General features: G+C 46.1%; 7 protein-coding genes across 7 annotated transcripts; 6 read left to right on the top strand and 1 right to left on the bottom strand.

Moving 5' to 3' along the window:
* Positions 1-1,665: 1,665 nt before the first annotated feature.
* ASR3 (Asr3p) lies at positions 1,666-1,917 on the top strand (the record flags this gene model as incomplete). Its single annotated transcript, XM_020210515.1, has 1 exon — positions 1,666-1,917. One exon carries the CDS (start codon positions 1,666-1,668, stop codon positions 1,915-1,917), a length of 252 nt encoding a protein of 83 aa, XP_020062387.1.
* Positions 1,747-4,513, top strand: CANTADRAFT_302676 (phosphoprotein phosphatase). Its single transcript, XM_020208343.1, has 2 exons — positions 1,747-1,808; positions 1,989-4,513. The coding sequence occupies exon 2, from the start codon at positions 2,102-2,104 to the stop codon at positions 4,229-4,231; it is 2,130 nt and encodes a 709-aa protein (XP_020062386.1). The 5' UTR covers positions 1,747-1,808; positions 1,989-2,101; the 3' UTR covers positions 4,232-4,513.
* A 281-nt stretch (positions 4,514-4,794) lies between these two features.
* STE11 (mitogen-activated protein kinase kinase kinase) lies at positions 4,795-7,092 on the top strand (the record flags this gene model as incomplete). Its single annotated transcript, XM_020210513.1, has 3 exons — positions 4,795-5,081; positions 5,202-5,813; positions 5,901-7,092. The coding sequence occupies 3 exons, from the start codon at positions 4,795-4,797 to the stop codon at positions 7,090-7,092; spliced, it is 2,091 nt and encodes a 696-aa protein (XP_020062385.1).
* A 349-nt stretch (positions 7,093-7,441) lies between these two features.
* On the top strand, positions 7,442-10,063 carry CANTADRAFT_7747 (protein kinase; the record flags this gene model as incomplete). Its single annotated transcript, XM_020211175.1, has 1 exon — positions 7,442-10,063. The coding sequence occupies one exon, from the start codon at positions 7,442-7,444 to the stop codon at positions 10,061-10,063; it is 2,622 nt and encodes an 873-aa protein (XP_020062384.1).
* Positions 10,064-10,432: 369 nt separating this feature from the next.
* CANTADRAFT_302624 (uncharacterized protein) lies at positions 10,433-11,123 on the top strand. The gene has a single exon (XM_020208342.1). The coding sequence runs from the start codon at positions 10,802-10,804 to the stop codon at positions 10,994-10,996; it is 195 nt and encodes a 64-aa protein (XP_020062383.1). The 5' UTR covers positions 10,433-10,801; the 3' UTR covers positions 10,997-11,123.
* A 127-nt stretch (positions 11,124-11,250) lies between these two features.
* Positions 11,251-12,924, top strand: CANTADRAFT_56561 (sugar porter family MFS transporter; the record flags this gene model as incomplete). Its single annotated transcript, XM_020210605.1, has 1 exon — positions 11,251-12,924. One exon carries the CDS (start codon positions 11,251-11,253, stop codon positions 12,922-12,924), a length of 1,674 nt encoding a protein of 557 aa, XP_020062382.1.
* Positions 12,925-13,170: 246 nt separating this feature from the next.
* On the bottom strand, positions 13,171-14,350 carry YIM1 (Yim1p). The gene has a single exon (XM_020208015.1). It carries the CDS (start codon positions 14,339-14,341, stop codon positions 13,244-13,246), a length of 1,098 nt encoding a protein of 365 aa, XP_020062381.1. The 5' UTR covers positions 14,342-14,350; the 3' UTR covers positions 13,171-13,243.
* Positions 14,351-14,356: the final 6 nt, after the last annotated feature.

Below are 14,356 nucleotides of genomic sequence, written 5' to 3'. Positions count from 1 at the left end.
TAAAAGTATGAAGGAAGACTTTAGCAAGAAGATTTCTGAATTGGAAGGTGAAAACGCTATTATCGTGGCAAATTTAAATCAGACCAGAAAATTATTTGAAGAGTTGAAAAAGGAAAAATCGTCTCAAATTGATACATACAAGAGAGATGTACAACAGTTGAGTCTTGAAATCAAGAACTTGAAGATCAGATTGGAGAACACCAGCGACTATGATGAAATCAAACACGAAGTCTCATTATTGAGACAGATTCAGTTGGGGCACGAGGAGGATGAAGAGAATGATGCGGAGTCCTCCAAGGGCCTTGATTCTATACTCATCCGTCGTAACAAAGCATTGACTCAAGAGGTGGCAGAGTACAGATCTCAACATGATGATTTGAATGCCAGTATCATCGATATGCAACAAAAGTTGAGTACTTCCCAAGAAGAGTTGACCAAATTTCAACAACTTAGTGCAAAATTGGAAAATGATTTAGCAAGTTTCCAAGATGTCACCAGCAACAAGTTCAATGACAATTCTAGTTTGATATCAGGAATGAGCAGGATGACCAGAGGCACGATCAAGAATGGAGGGGTCCAGGAAGACTCGTCAATTTTGCCAATCATCACCAAGCAGAGAGATAGGTTCAGAGACCGTAACAACGAGTTGGAGGAGGAGGTGAGAAAACAGTTCAACGTGGTCAACGACTTGAAGCGTCAAGTCAACACCTTGAAGAAGGACAATGAACAACTCTACGAAAGAACCAGGTATCTTGCGTCGCATCAACACAGCGAGCCAACCCAATCCATAGGATCCAGAAACAAACGGCTCCAACCCAAGGCCAATGTCGATCTCGAGAATCCTTACCAAAAACAATACGAATCACAATTGCATCCAATTGAGCAATTTAGAATGAGAGAGCAGGAAAGAATCAGTTCCAAATTGTCTCCAATTGAAAGGTTGTTCATCTCAATGACCAGGGCCATTTTGGCCACCAGAACCACGCGAATGTTGTTCATGGTGTACTGTGTGGGTCTTCACTGTATCGTCATGGTCATCAGCATCTATGTGATGGGGTTGAACTCCACGCTCATTCCAGAGGTGGGCTTGAACACCAGTACTGGTGGCTACGCCAGCGGGCAGGTGGGCTCACCGGATTCTGTTCGGATCCCCGAACACCCTGCCTAATACATCGTCATTACTTCGAAATCCTCATTACTGTGAGGAATCCTGCAATATAATCCTCATTACTTCGAGGACACCCATCCTCATTCTTCGCCTGTAGACGGTGGCTTCGTGTTAATCGCTCCCCATTGATCAACACGAGAACTATCCATCCATATCCAGTAATCCTAGTGGTTTCACTATGGTGGCTCATCAGTCTGGCCCTCTGGACAACTGTGTCGTGGTACATACCACAATCTCGCTAGAACCTGCTCGTAAATCTCCCCACCACCCAATCGGGTGCTTAGCCGACTCGTGCCCTGTATACGCCCACTGGGCCCCCAGTCATGCATTTGTGCCCCTCGTCCTTGCTGGTGGCTATATATTGCTGGATTCATTGCGCGGTGGGTGCAGGAGCAACAAATGACTTTTGCCACCACTCCTTATAAATGAGTCGCCTTTTATTCAACGCTGTTCTCATAGCACTAGTCTTCTTGTACTACCAGTATCACATCCGCAACATGGCCCAAGACAACAAAAAACTTACCCAGGAGGAAATCGACAAGCACAATTTCGACCCCGAAAACTTGATCGTGAACCTTGGCGGCAAACAGGTGCCTTTCAGCGCCATCAACAAACCCCACCATGCGGTAATCCAGCCCCAGCAGAACAAGCCCCAGGTCGACGCTGCGTCGTTTCCCGACGTAGAGCCAGCGGCCAAGGAAAGAGAGGCCCAGCTCGAGGCCCAGGCTGAAAAGAAAAAGAACGATTAGTTGGCGTACTGGGTATTTCCAGAGTAGTGAAGTAGGGATGTTCCCAACCGGCCCTTCAATGCCACCCCCAGCAGGAACTGTCGGTGGTGCTCTAGATTGTATAGTAATGAGACGTCACGTTATAAATCCGCGATGTACCAGCCATACGCGCAAGCGCACCAGTAATTAATCCCATACTGTCAACATGATGGGTTTACCCAAAAGATGGATACGGCAACTCACCTACGTGTTCAGCTTGCTTGGGGCCGCCTTCCTATTGGTGCTCTTTGCCAATAAGCACGATGTCATCAATGTGGATAAAATTTTTCCCCAGGCGTTGACCAGTTTGACGCCCTCGTTCTTCCAACCACCTTCAGATCTGTACATCATTGACATAGCCATTGGCAACTGTTACAAGGTCAAAGGCGATGGTAAGAGATGTGGTGTTCCCAAGGCTGTCGACGGCAGACTTGGCAATTTATTCGACACTGGTGGCTGGTTCAGGATAGACAAAGATTTGGGATTGGGCACCTCCTGGACCAAAAAACAGTACTTCTCGTACAAAAGGGTCAACTCTCAGGTGTTGAGTGGCAGAATCACCCCTTCCGAGAAGCCTTCCGAGAAGGCCGATTCAAAGGGAAAGAGAGACAAGACTGGCAAAGAGACCTCGCAGGACGTGATCGTCGATATTGCCATTTCCAATCCCACAAGCGATTCCCGTATCAAGGGCAACAGAAAGATCCCCGAGCATATTCTTGACGAGTTCCATGCCACCAGAGAATTCAACGATGCCGATTTGCAAAGGTTGAGGGAAGAAGGCCAGAAAAATAGCGGCAAAAAGACAGAAGCGCTCACGGTGGATAAGGACAAAGCTGCCAGCAACAAGATTAACGAGATCAACAAGAAGATCGAAAAAGAACAGAAGGAAAAAGCAGAAAAGGAAAAAGCAGAGAAGGAAAAAGCAGAGAAGGAAAAAGAAGAAAAGAAAAACCAGGCCAAGAGAACTGTCGAGACCGACAGATTCAAGCTTGAAAGAATGATGTATATTCCCACTGACGAAGAAATTAAGGAAGCTGGGTGGGTAGCAAAATCCAACGGCATCTGGGTCAAGTACGGCAAGGCCTCCCCTGAAAATGCCATCACTGGTATCGACATTCTCTTTGGAGAGGACGCAGTCGATCCAAGACCAAACTGGAGACTAATCGAACGGAGTCCATTATTGGATACATTAGCTCCTTCTGGAAAGAGTGCATACTTGACAATTAGAAGAGGCCCTAGGGTGGATTACTCAAAGTATCTATTACCATTGAAGCTCAACAAGGGAAAGTTCAAAATTTTGCAAGTAGCAGACTTGCATTTTTCTACGGGTGTAGGAAATTGTCGTGATCCTTCCCCTGCAGACACCAAGAAGGGGTGCGAGGCTGATCCTAGAACATTGAGGTTCCTTGAAAGTGTGTTGGACATCGAAAAGCCAGACCTAGTAGTGTTAACTGGTGATCAGGTGTTTGGACAAGAAGCTCCAGATGCCGAAACCGCAGTATTCAAGGCATTGAACCCGTTTGTATCCAGAAAGATTCCGTTTGCTGTTACTTTGGGAAATCATGACGACGAGGGTTCCTTGTCCAGAAGTGAGTCCATGGCATTGTCAGCAAACCTTCCATACTCCATAGCAGCAATGGGACCCGAGGAAGTCGACGGGGTTGGAAATTATATTGCAACTGTTGAAGATCCATCCAATGGACACTCAATATACCTTTATTTCTTGGATACCCACAAATACTCCCAGAATCCAAAGGTTACTCCTGGGTATGATTGGATCAAGGAAAGCCAGTTGAAATGGCTTGAGAGAGAGGACGCAGCATTGAAGAAGGATGCTTTTTTCTACTCTAAGAAGCACTTATCCAACTCTAAGAAGGACTTATCGATGGCATTCTTCCATATTCCGTTACCGGAATACCGCAACACAAACAGACCGTTTGTGGGTAAAAACCCCGAAGGTGTCACCGCGCCCAAATATAATTCTGGGGCCAGAAAGGTATTGGGATCTTTGGGGGTTTCGGTAGTTTCTGTGGGCCACGACCACTGCAACGACTACTGTCTTCAGGACGTGGTCAATGAGGAAACTAGCGAGGAGAACAAGATGTGGCTATGCTATGGAGGAGGCTCCGGCGAGGGGGGATACGGGGGTTATGGTGGCTACATCCGGAGAATGAGAGTTTTCGAGCTCGATCCACTGGTGGGAAACATCAGAAGTTGGAAGAGGGCCGAGAACGACCCTGAGCAGGTGTTTGACGACCAAGTATTGGTTTCTGAGGGAACCGTAGCGAATATATAGAGAGTCCATTAGAGCTTGGATACTATGAGACCGACACTGTATTGGTTGGTGGTTTTTCAAGTACGCAATACATATATACATAAATAGTTTATTCGAGCATGAGAAGAGACTGACACAAGGTTGGATAGTGATATTTTAAAGAATGTAAAGAGTAAAAACGTGAATCCCCTATAGTAATGGAATTGTCTTGAGGACTTTCAGACCTATGATAGCTCTCTTCAGTACCGCTAGGGTTTTTCAGCAAGTAACCGTAAGTTTTCAGGCTCCAGCTGTCTCATTCTTCAGCCGCGCCTGACAGATGAAATTCCCACTAAAGAACGCTAAAACACTAAATACTTACTATGGGCTATTCCAACCAACACCCTATGAGCCAACACACTACACCAATACCCGGCTATAGTAGCACTGGATAAACATTCATACATCCTTATGAACATAACTTATTCTATCCCCCCCATTTGTACCCCTTCCTTTATCAATTTGTAGTGGCATGTATCGCGACAATTTAAATTGTGACATGAAACTTAAGCGAGCATCCATACCACTATCTTCTCCTGACCAGCATGGTGGAAAGCGAAGACAGACTGGAGCCAGAATCCCGCAACGAGACCAGAGAATTGAAGCAATGGCTAGCCAAATCCAACTGCCAACATCATTACTCCAAGTTTGTGGAGAACGGCATCACCTATGATCTAGTTCCTGAACTTGACACCGAGTCCTTGAAAGAGCTCGGAATAACCAAGCTTGGCGAGCGACTCCGTTTGGAGTTGGCCATTGGAGACATGAAGGCAGAGCAGCTTCTGTCCCACGTCAACGTCAATGAGCTCTTTCGTTTGATGAACGTCCACTTGTCCAACCAAGACGCCAAGTTATTCACCAGGCTCTTGCGGAGCCACGATGCGACTCCCACCAGCGAGTCAGCTACCTTGACACCAACAGGGTCCTCTTTTCCCGGCGGCCTTGGGTCCAGCCTGACGCTTGCAGGCCTCGATTCAAACAAAAGCATCACTTTCATCTTGCAAGATGGATCCACGAAGAGAGTTAATGTCACTGGCTGCTTCAACGCCCAGTCCATTAAGCGGAAAGTTTTGAAACGGTTGGGAATCAAGCAGCAAGAGGCTTCATATGACACCTATATCCATTCATCTAACAATGTGGAGGGTATGGCGGTCAGTCTTTTGTTTGATGTGGAGTTAGTGACAATATGCTTCTCCCCTGACAGATTGGAAAAGCACAGAATTATTCTTTGTTCCAAGAACGAGACTCCTTCTGCCGCAGCTATCGAAGCCTCAAGGCGAATCATGAACAAGTACGATAAGTTCCAGTCTTCCAAATTAATAAGTCAAGACAGTCTCAGTCAATACCACATCCCAGATCCTAAGAAGGTCAACATCAAGAAACCAACATTGAGAAATTTCTTTGGCCAGAGACCCCCAAGTGAATTAATTTCCTCGAATTTGGCTGAATATTTCCCCGATACCCGTCAAAAGGATTTGGAGGCCACCGTTAGGAACTCTGTCAGGTACAGTGTTCGTCTTTCTCGTCGTTTCAATCTTGCACCTGGGCAAAAGAACAGCAGCGCGTCCTCCATTGGCAGAAGAGTCTCGGTTTTCAGTAACTCTACCGTTGGTCGAGCTCCGTCCATTTCTTCAAACGAACTCGCAAGAAGGCCACCGGCACGAACTATTGGTGATGTGATGGTTAACAATATCACCGCAATTGACGAAATCGTGAATTCAAACGATGGTCTGCCGATGTTTAGTAAACCACCATCTATTCATTCAAACACCAGTGGGCCAGCAGATGCAAGATCAATTCACTCCGGAAGCAAGCTTCACAATTCGCATCAAAGAATCTCGATTGCTGCAAGCTTTGCTGATACCTCAGGAGGAAACAACAACAGATACTCTCGCATTGAGTTGTTCAATGTGGATTCAGACTCCGACGATGCTGAAGACTTTTTGGCAGAGTATGCTGAGGAAGATGAGTTTGAGGTCAATGGATTGGAATCAATATCCGAGGACGGTCCAAAAAACTGGTTGAAGGGTACAAGGATTGGGGCGGGAAGCTTTGGTACAGTTTATTTGGGTATGAATCCACTCACAGGCGAATTGATGGCCGTAAAGCAAATCCCATTACCGAATAAGAACAGTTCTACAGATATTCAGAAATCAATGTTGGAACAACAACGAGAAATGTTGTTGCTTAAGGAATTGAACCACGAAAACATTGTCCGTTACTTTGGTGCCTCTACAGACGAGAATTTCCTCAACATTTTCTTGGAGTACGTTCCCGGAGGGTCGGTGCAATCGATGTTGTCCTCATATGGACCATTTGAAGAGCCTTTGATCCGTAATTTCATCCGTCAAGTGTTGATTGGGTTGAATTATCTACACGGAGAAGATATTATCCATCGTGATATAAAGGGTGCCAATATTCTTATCGACATCAAAGGAACGGTCAAGATTGGAGATTTTGGAATTTCCAAAAAGGTTAGTAGTATAGATGAGGACGAGAGTGAAAAGAAGGCCAGCAGAAGGGCGTCGCTCCAGGGCTCTGTCTACTGGATGGCACCAGAGGTCGTCAAGCAAACTGCATATACCAACAAAGCAGACATCTGGTCTGTGGGGTGTTTGATTGTGGAAATGTTCACGGGAAAGCATCCATTTCCCGAATTCAGTCAGATGCAGGCCATTTTTAAGATAGGAACTCATATTGTCCCACAAATCCCCGAGTGGTGTACGCTTGAGGCGAAGGATTTCTTGGGGAAGACGTTCGAGATCGACTACCAGAACCGCCCGGATGCGGTGCAGCTTCTTTCCGACGCTTTTTTGAACCCATTGATCCTTTCCAAGGAATAGCTTGCTTCACCTTTCCTGGAGAAAAGCCTGAAGAACCAGCCAATCCAAGTAATCTAGTCCTATAGAATGCTAATGTATACTACATATAGGTGGTTTGGCCACCGAAATTTGGTATTGACCCAAATTAATGGCGCCCAGCTATTTTCTGCTGTAACCAATTTGCACTATTTGCCCGAGATTACTACCCCATATTCTGGAATTATTAGTCACAGTAAACCCCGGGATCGCGACATTGGGGCTCCCTCGGCGAGAGCCGCGACATTTTGTATTTCCTTACTGCTTAACCACGAGGAAAAATTGATCATCACTTTATTACCACCACTGGCCAATTGTCTACATACTCAATTAGATGGAGATCCCGTTAAAGTCGCAGCCGAAGGTATCCACAGTCAACCTTGTAGACGAGTCCAAGTTTCAGTTCGACGATGCGAGCAACATCTCATCTCAATATCCACGAGTTCGGGAAGTCCCGAACCGCTCATTAGGTGGAGAAAGTCCTGGGAAAAACTATCGTTTGACCCGTACTTATTCGGAAACAGAGAAGAGCAATTTCGACGAGGAAACAGGCCATCGTTTGTACGACGATGGCAGAATTCGGCCCCAGCTTTCCAGGTCTGGATCCAGCAGAGACCCTCTTGACACCCACTACAGCATAGGCAAATCCAACACACCCAAGCTTTATTCCAGATCACACAACGAGTATATCGATGCAGGAGACGAGTATCTGAAAGGATTGGAGGACGAGTACATACCAGGTCTAGACTTTGGTGATGTCCTTCATCGTTGGAACAATAGCCTGTCGGAACAAAGTTTGGCTGGGGCCAACAACAATTACGAAAGCGCAGTATCAAGCACTTCATCCACTGCATCGAACACCCCGCTGAGTAGAGACCAGTCCTACTTGGATCTCAAAACCTTGCACGCAAAGGTTGCACCTCAGCCAATTAGGTTGAGAAACCATCTTTCCAATAACAAGCATTCATTTTCCAAATTACATGATTTTATGAAATTGAGAACCCCCAGCAATAATAGCAACCCTGGAGTTATGGGTAAGGCCGATGGTTCTAAACAAACATTGGTCAACGATGACAGAAACAATAGCACCACTACTTTAACTTCCTCAGAGAGATCCAAAGACGACGCCAATGACTCTGGGTCACACAAGAACAAGAAGCAAAAGTCCGAAGAGAACTCCGTGGACTATGAATGGATCATTAATAGTTTACCCTCATACTTTGAGGATTTACCCTACTCTCAACGTAAGAAGTTGGTCGCTTCTCTCTCGGAATCAGTTGACTATTCACAGTTCTCTGTCTACGCAAAAAATTATTTCAATGATAAAATGGCAGGAGCTGGACGGACTCCCAGAAGTGGTGGGATTGGTTCCAACAGTGGCAGTTTAAGAAGATCAAGAAGAAGTAGTGTCAATACAGTTGCTGGTAGATTACTTGCATTATCTTCTTCAACTGATCTCAAGAAACTCGAGGAAGCAAAGCCAAAGGTTAATGTTGACGAAAAGGGAGCTATGGTCATGGAGCACGAGCTCGGGAAGGTCATTGGTTTTGGAGCATGGGGTACCATTAGGGAATGTACTGATCGGCATGGTACTGTTCGAGCCATGAAGATCGTCAAGTCATGTAAGGATTTTGAGAGTAGATCTTCTTCACCTGGCAGAAGTGGCACACCTCCTAAGTCAGATATGACACATAACCCAAAGGTATTGCAAGTTTTCAAAAAGGAGATTATGATTTGGAAACAATTACAGCATCCAAACATCCTACCATTACTCAAGCATTTGGAGACCGATCACGCTATTTTTTGCATAACAAATAGAATTTATGGGGGTACTCTTTTCGAACTAGTTTCATCGTGGGGGCTCTTCAATGCTGGAATAATGAACACGTCTGGACCTATTGAATTTCTGATTGAATCACAAACTGAAAGATTAACCCATATTGTGAAAGCGACGAAACAAATCGTGAAGGCTTTGCTTTATATGCACGAGGAGAAGGGCATTGTGCATGGTGACCTCAAGTTGGAAAATGTTTTGGTCGAAGATGGCGATAAAGGCGAGTATAAAATGATTCTAGCTGATTTTGGAATGTCACGCGTATTCAATTCTAGAGTCAGCAGAAACTCGTCATTACGAAGAATTCCCTCCTTGAACGACGACGAAGATGACGGAACATTGATGATGAGAAGCAAATCATCGACCACTGATTTGAGACGGCCATATAATGGAGGCGACACTCCAAGCACCAGAAATTTAAACTGGGGCTTTAACGATGATTCGAAGATTGGTATTTCCAACTTTATGAGGCCCCATGGTCCTTCCTTGCAATCTGTTGATTTGACTCCCGTGCAATCAGCATCCACTGGCTCGATTATGGAATTCAAGAGAAAGAGCAAAGCTTCGCCAAACAGTCAAGATGGAATCGATTCGGACTTACCGCATTCACACATCGGGTCGTTACCATATGCATCCCCCGAATTGTTGTCGCCTTCGCCACCGCCATTAGGACCACTGGCGGACGTATGGGCTTTGGGCATTCTCATGTTTACTATGTGCGTAGGGAAATTACCGTTTCAGCAGCAGTATGAACCGAGGTTGCGAGCTATGATCAGTGCCGGGAAGTACAACAAGAGAGACTTGAGGAAATCGTGTTTACTCGAATGGATCTACAGGGAGGACGACGAGGACGACGAGGACAAGCTTCCTGAGGGCATGATGATCAACTCACCTTCGATGGTGGACCTCAAACGACAGGAGGAACTCAGTCAGTTGCACCAGTCGTGGAAACAATTAATGGCTGAAAACAAGAAGCGAGGCTCACCCGAGAGACCTGACTTTCAGTTTGAATTCTTGTACGATATCATAGTGGGGTGCTTGGAGTTGAACATCACCAAGCGTTGGGATTTGGAGATGATCCATGATTCCCTTGAGGCATGCGATTTGTTTCATAAAAAGTAAATGTTGGATATGTATTACGAGTATACGATTAACGAATTCCTGATAAACACGCCATTTTTGCCCAAACGGGAACATGGGGGTGAGCCTGTAGCCGCAAGAACAATCAGTAAGGAGGAGATTAAGAGCAAGAACACCGACACTGGGGCTATGGTGGAGCCGTGCCAACACCCCACAGTGACCCCACGGAGGATAAGGGTCCTGGACGAGTCCGGCTTTCCCGTGGGAGGTGGCCATCAAGTCCGGTTCAAACAAAATGACAGCCTCGGAGTTACTTTGTCAGGCACATAACCAGGAGTGCCAAGCTGGCGAACATTAATTTATCCGCAAGCGATGCCGTCAAACTGGGAGTGGATCTTGGGAATAGGCTCGGTGTCCACGTATCGAGTCGTTGAAACAGCTCGAAAAGCAGGACCAAAAGCGTATGCTGTCTCCACTACCCCATGCTAGAGCATCCAGTTCGTCATAGCGCATCCCGAGGTTGTGCCAGTAGCAACCCAGGCTGCTGGCGGTCTAAAGGCAAAGTTCATGACGGGTGGTTTGTAGCCCCGCTCCTGCACGGTTACACGATTGACACCAACTAAATTATAACAACGGGTCGAAATTTGTGCCATGCATGCTTCAGGCAGGACATCCGGATTTTCTTGGGTAGCCCAGGCTACCAGCGAGCCAGGGTAGCAATTATATTTTGTTTCCCACACAGTGTTCCTAGTATTGCTGCTGTAGGTGTGCCTAAACAGGATGGCTGCGATGAGCCTAGGCTGGCTGCCGCCCCAGACCGTGTGCAACAAGATGAACCATCCGGAGCGTTCCGTACGGGCCATGGTTCATGAGCACTCGAGGAGTCCATTTGGAAGCCCCCAACTATCGGGTCTGCTAGTGTACAAGCTCGTAGTTCCCAATGGGGAAGCCTCAAAAAGATCAGCGGCCGAGTGACATCATTTGGGTTGACGTAGGCTTGCGGAACAAACCCTATGACATATCGGTAGCAGGCGATGGCGGGGCGAAATTATTACACCCACTACTGATTGTTGCATTTCCAGCCGTGATGCGTTTCATGGTCTCCACGGGCTTATTATTATGGGGTGAAGGGCTAGCACGGTTTGCATCTTTTCTTTTTCTGATTGCATCTATTTAAGCATGGTGTTTCCCATGGTGTTCGCTTTCTGTTACTAACAACTACACACAATATGGGGTTTAACATTTGGGCTAGAACCAACTGTGCAGGCTTAAGAGGCCGGAAACTCAGAGTGATGATTACCATCATCGCTGTCACTGGTTTCTCATTATTCGGATATGATCAAGGATTAATGTCTGGTATTATTACCGCACCTCAATTCAACAGAGACTTCCCAGCTACTTTGTCTAAGGGCGAGGGCGACCGTCATGCTACCGTCGTGCAGGGTGCTGTCACCTCGTGTTACGAATTGGGTTGTTTCTTCGGTGCTATTTTCGTTTTGGCCAGAGGTGACCGTTTTGGTAGAAAGCCAATGGTCGTCTTGGGGTCGCTCACTATTATTATCGGTACTGTTATCTCGGTTGCAGCTTTCAGAGATCACTGGGGCTTGGGTCAATTCGTCATTGGTAGAGTCATTACCGGTATTGGTAATGGTTTCAACACCGCTACCATCCCAGTGTGGCAATCAGAAATGTCCAGAGCTGAAAACAGAGGTAAGTTGGTCAACTTGGAAGGTTCCGTTGTTGCCATCGGTACCTTCATTGCCTACTGGTTGGATTTCGGTTTGTCGTACGTCGACAACTCCGTTTCCTGGAGATTACCAGTTGCCGTGCAAATCGTTTTCGCATTAGTTTTGTTCATTGGTATCATTCAATTGCCCGAGTCTCCAAGATGGTTGGTGGCCCATGACAGAAAGCCAGAAGCCATGGAGATCTTGAGTCACTTGAACGACTGTGACGTGAACGACGACATTGTTTATGCCGAAGTCACTGTGATTTCCGATGCTATTGCCTCCTTCAAGAGAGCTCAACTTGGTTTTAAGGACTTGTTCTCTGGAGGTAAGTCGCAACATTTCCAAAGAATGCTTATTGGTTCATCCGCTCAATTCTTCCAACAATTCACTGGTTGTAATGCTGCTATTTACTACTCCACCGTGTTGTTCGAAAACACCATTGGTTTGGAGAGAAGATTGTCTTTGATTTTGGGTGGTGTTTTCGCAACCATTTACGCACTTTCCACTATTCCATCGTTCTTCTTGATTGACACTTTGGGTAGAAGAAACTTGTTCTTGATTGGTGCCACTGGTCAAGCACTCTCCTTCACTATCACCTTTGCTTGTTTGATTGATGACACCACACAAAACGCCAAGGGTGCTGCCGTTGGTATTTTCTTGTTTATCGTCTTTTTTGCATTCACCATTTTGCCATTGCCATGGATTTACCCACCTGAAATCAACCCAATGAGAACTAGAACCGTCGCTTCAGCCATCTCCACTTGTACCAACTGGATCACTAACTTCGGTGTTGTCATGTTCACTCCAATTTTCATTGACTCTTCTAAGTGGGGTTGTTATTTGTTCTTTGCCTTGATGAACTACGCTTTCATTCCAATCATTTTCTTCTTCTATCCAGAAACTGCTGGTAGATCCTTGGAAGAAATTGATATCATTTTTGCCAAGGCTCATGTCGATGGCAGACAACCTTGGAGAGTTGCTGCTACTTTGCCAAAGTTATCCTTGAAGGAAATCGAAAGTCAAGGTAACCAGTTAGGTATCTACGATGGAGATTTTGAGAAGGACAAGATGGAGAACAAGGAGGTTACTTCTGAATTTTCCGATAAACACGAAGGATCTGATTCACCTAACGAAGGCGAAGCACCTTTCGAGGAAAGACCAACTCAAGTTTAATGTCACTTTCATGATCTCCTTACGAACTCTAGAAATCATAAATATTTAATAGAAATTTCACTTTATCACAGAAACTGTAATGTGCCATATTCTACATAAATTACACCATAAAGCTCTGTATTGTATCACTGTTCGAAGTTTTGAAAAACTCAGAGGATCCTGGCATCTTGGAAAGCTTGGTAAGTATTGAAAAGTACTCCTCAGAGTATGAATTCCGTACTTAGTGCAGTACAATACGGGGAGTAGAAATTGTTGACGTTCTTGTGAATAAACAATTTATTAAATAAGTACGTAGTTAAGCTTCCGTTGACAAGGGTTCCTAATCTTGGGCAACTTGGATGATAACCTTACCATTGGCCCTGTTGGATTCCAACCTTTTAACGGCCTGGTCAAGGTCTTCGAACTTGTGGACACTGTCGACAAAAGGAACTAATTCTCCCAGTTCAAACAATGGTTTAACCTCGTGGATCCAGTCCTTACCAGGGAGCAAGAAAATGTGCTTGTAGTGGTAGGAGGTCAAGCCCCAAGAGCTGGCGAAGCTTCTGGAGAAGGACTTGGCATAGGCAATGATGCTGGCCAAAAGATCGAACGAGGCGTAATTGGCCTTTTTGTCGCCAACAATGGTGTTGTAGTGAGTGTCCTTGTGGACAATACTGCTAATTTCTGGGAAAAGATCACTAGTACCTGCACAATCCATGATGAAGTCGAACTTTCCAGACTCCTTGACCGATTCCAAAACCGGGTTCAACACAGACTTGTGCTGGGTGTAGTCGATGACGGTGGTGGCACCCAATTCCTTGGCCAAGTCTGCGGACTTGCCGGAGCAAGTGACGACAATTTCTTTGGCTTGGCCTATTCTGGCCAATTGGACGATGTATCTACCCACAGAGGTGGAAGAGCCGATCACAAGCACCTTCTTGTCCTTAAGGTCGTAGTCTCCAAGCATGAACCAGGCTGTACCGTAGACCAAGGGGAACGAGGAGGCCTCATTCAAGGACAAGTTCTTTGCTGGCACGGAATATTCGATCTTGCTGTCATTGGCATCGAAGAGAAGGTATTCAGCCACCGTGCCTGGACCAAAGAGCTTGTGGACGATTCCAGCCAACTCGGTTCCAACGCTCAATTTGGTCTGGGTAGCAGCCTTGGACCCAACGGCTGCAACTGTGCCCGAAAAGTCCTTTCCGAAGCCGTGGTTTCCCGAATAGGTGATGGGGAACCCCGAAGCTTTCTTCAACACCAAATCGACTGGGTTCAAAGCAGCCGAGTGGATCTTGATCAAGATCTGGTTGGGGCCCACATTGTAGGTGCCATCTGGCTGCTTGTGGAGCTGGACGGTTTGGGTGGTGACCTTGAGGGAGTCGTTTCTGTTGTCGTAAGTGTACGCCTTGTAGGATAAAGTGTCAGAGGAGAAAGTCATGATTGCTGTATAGGG

This window comes from Suhomyces tanzawaensis (assembly GCF_001661415.1).
Source record: "Suhomyces tanzawaensis NRRL Y-17324 unplaced genomic scaffold CANTAscaffold_7, whole genome shotgun sequence".
Classification (NCBI taxonomy): domain Eukaryota; kingdom Fungi; phylum Ascomycota; class Pichiomycetes; order Serinales; family Debaryomycetaceae; genus Suhomyces; species Suhomyces tanzawaensis.
The sequence above is the reverse complement of the archived record's forward strand: the minus strand, read 5'-3'. Positions and strand labels throughout refer to the sequence as shown.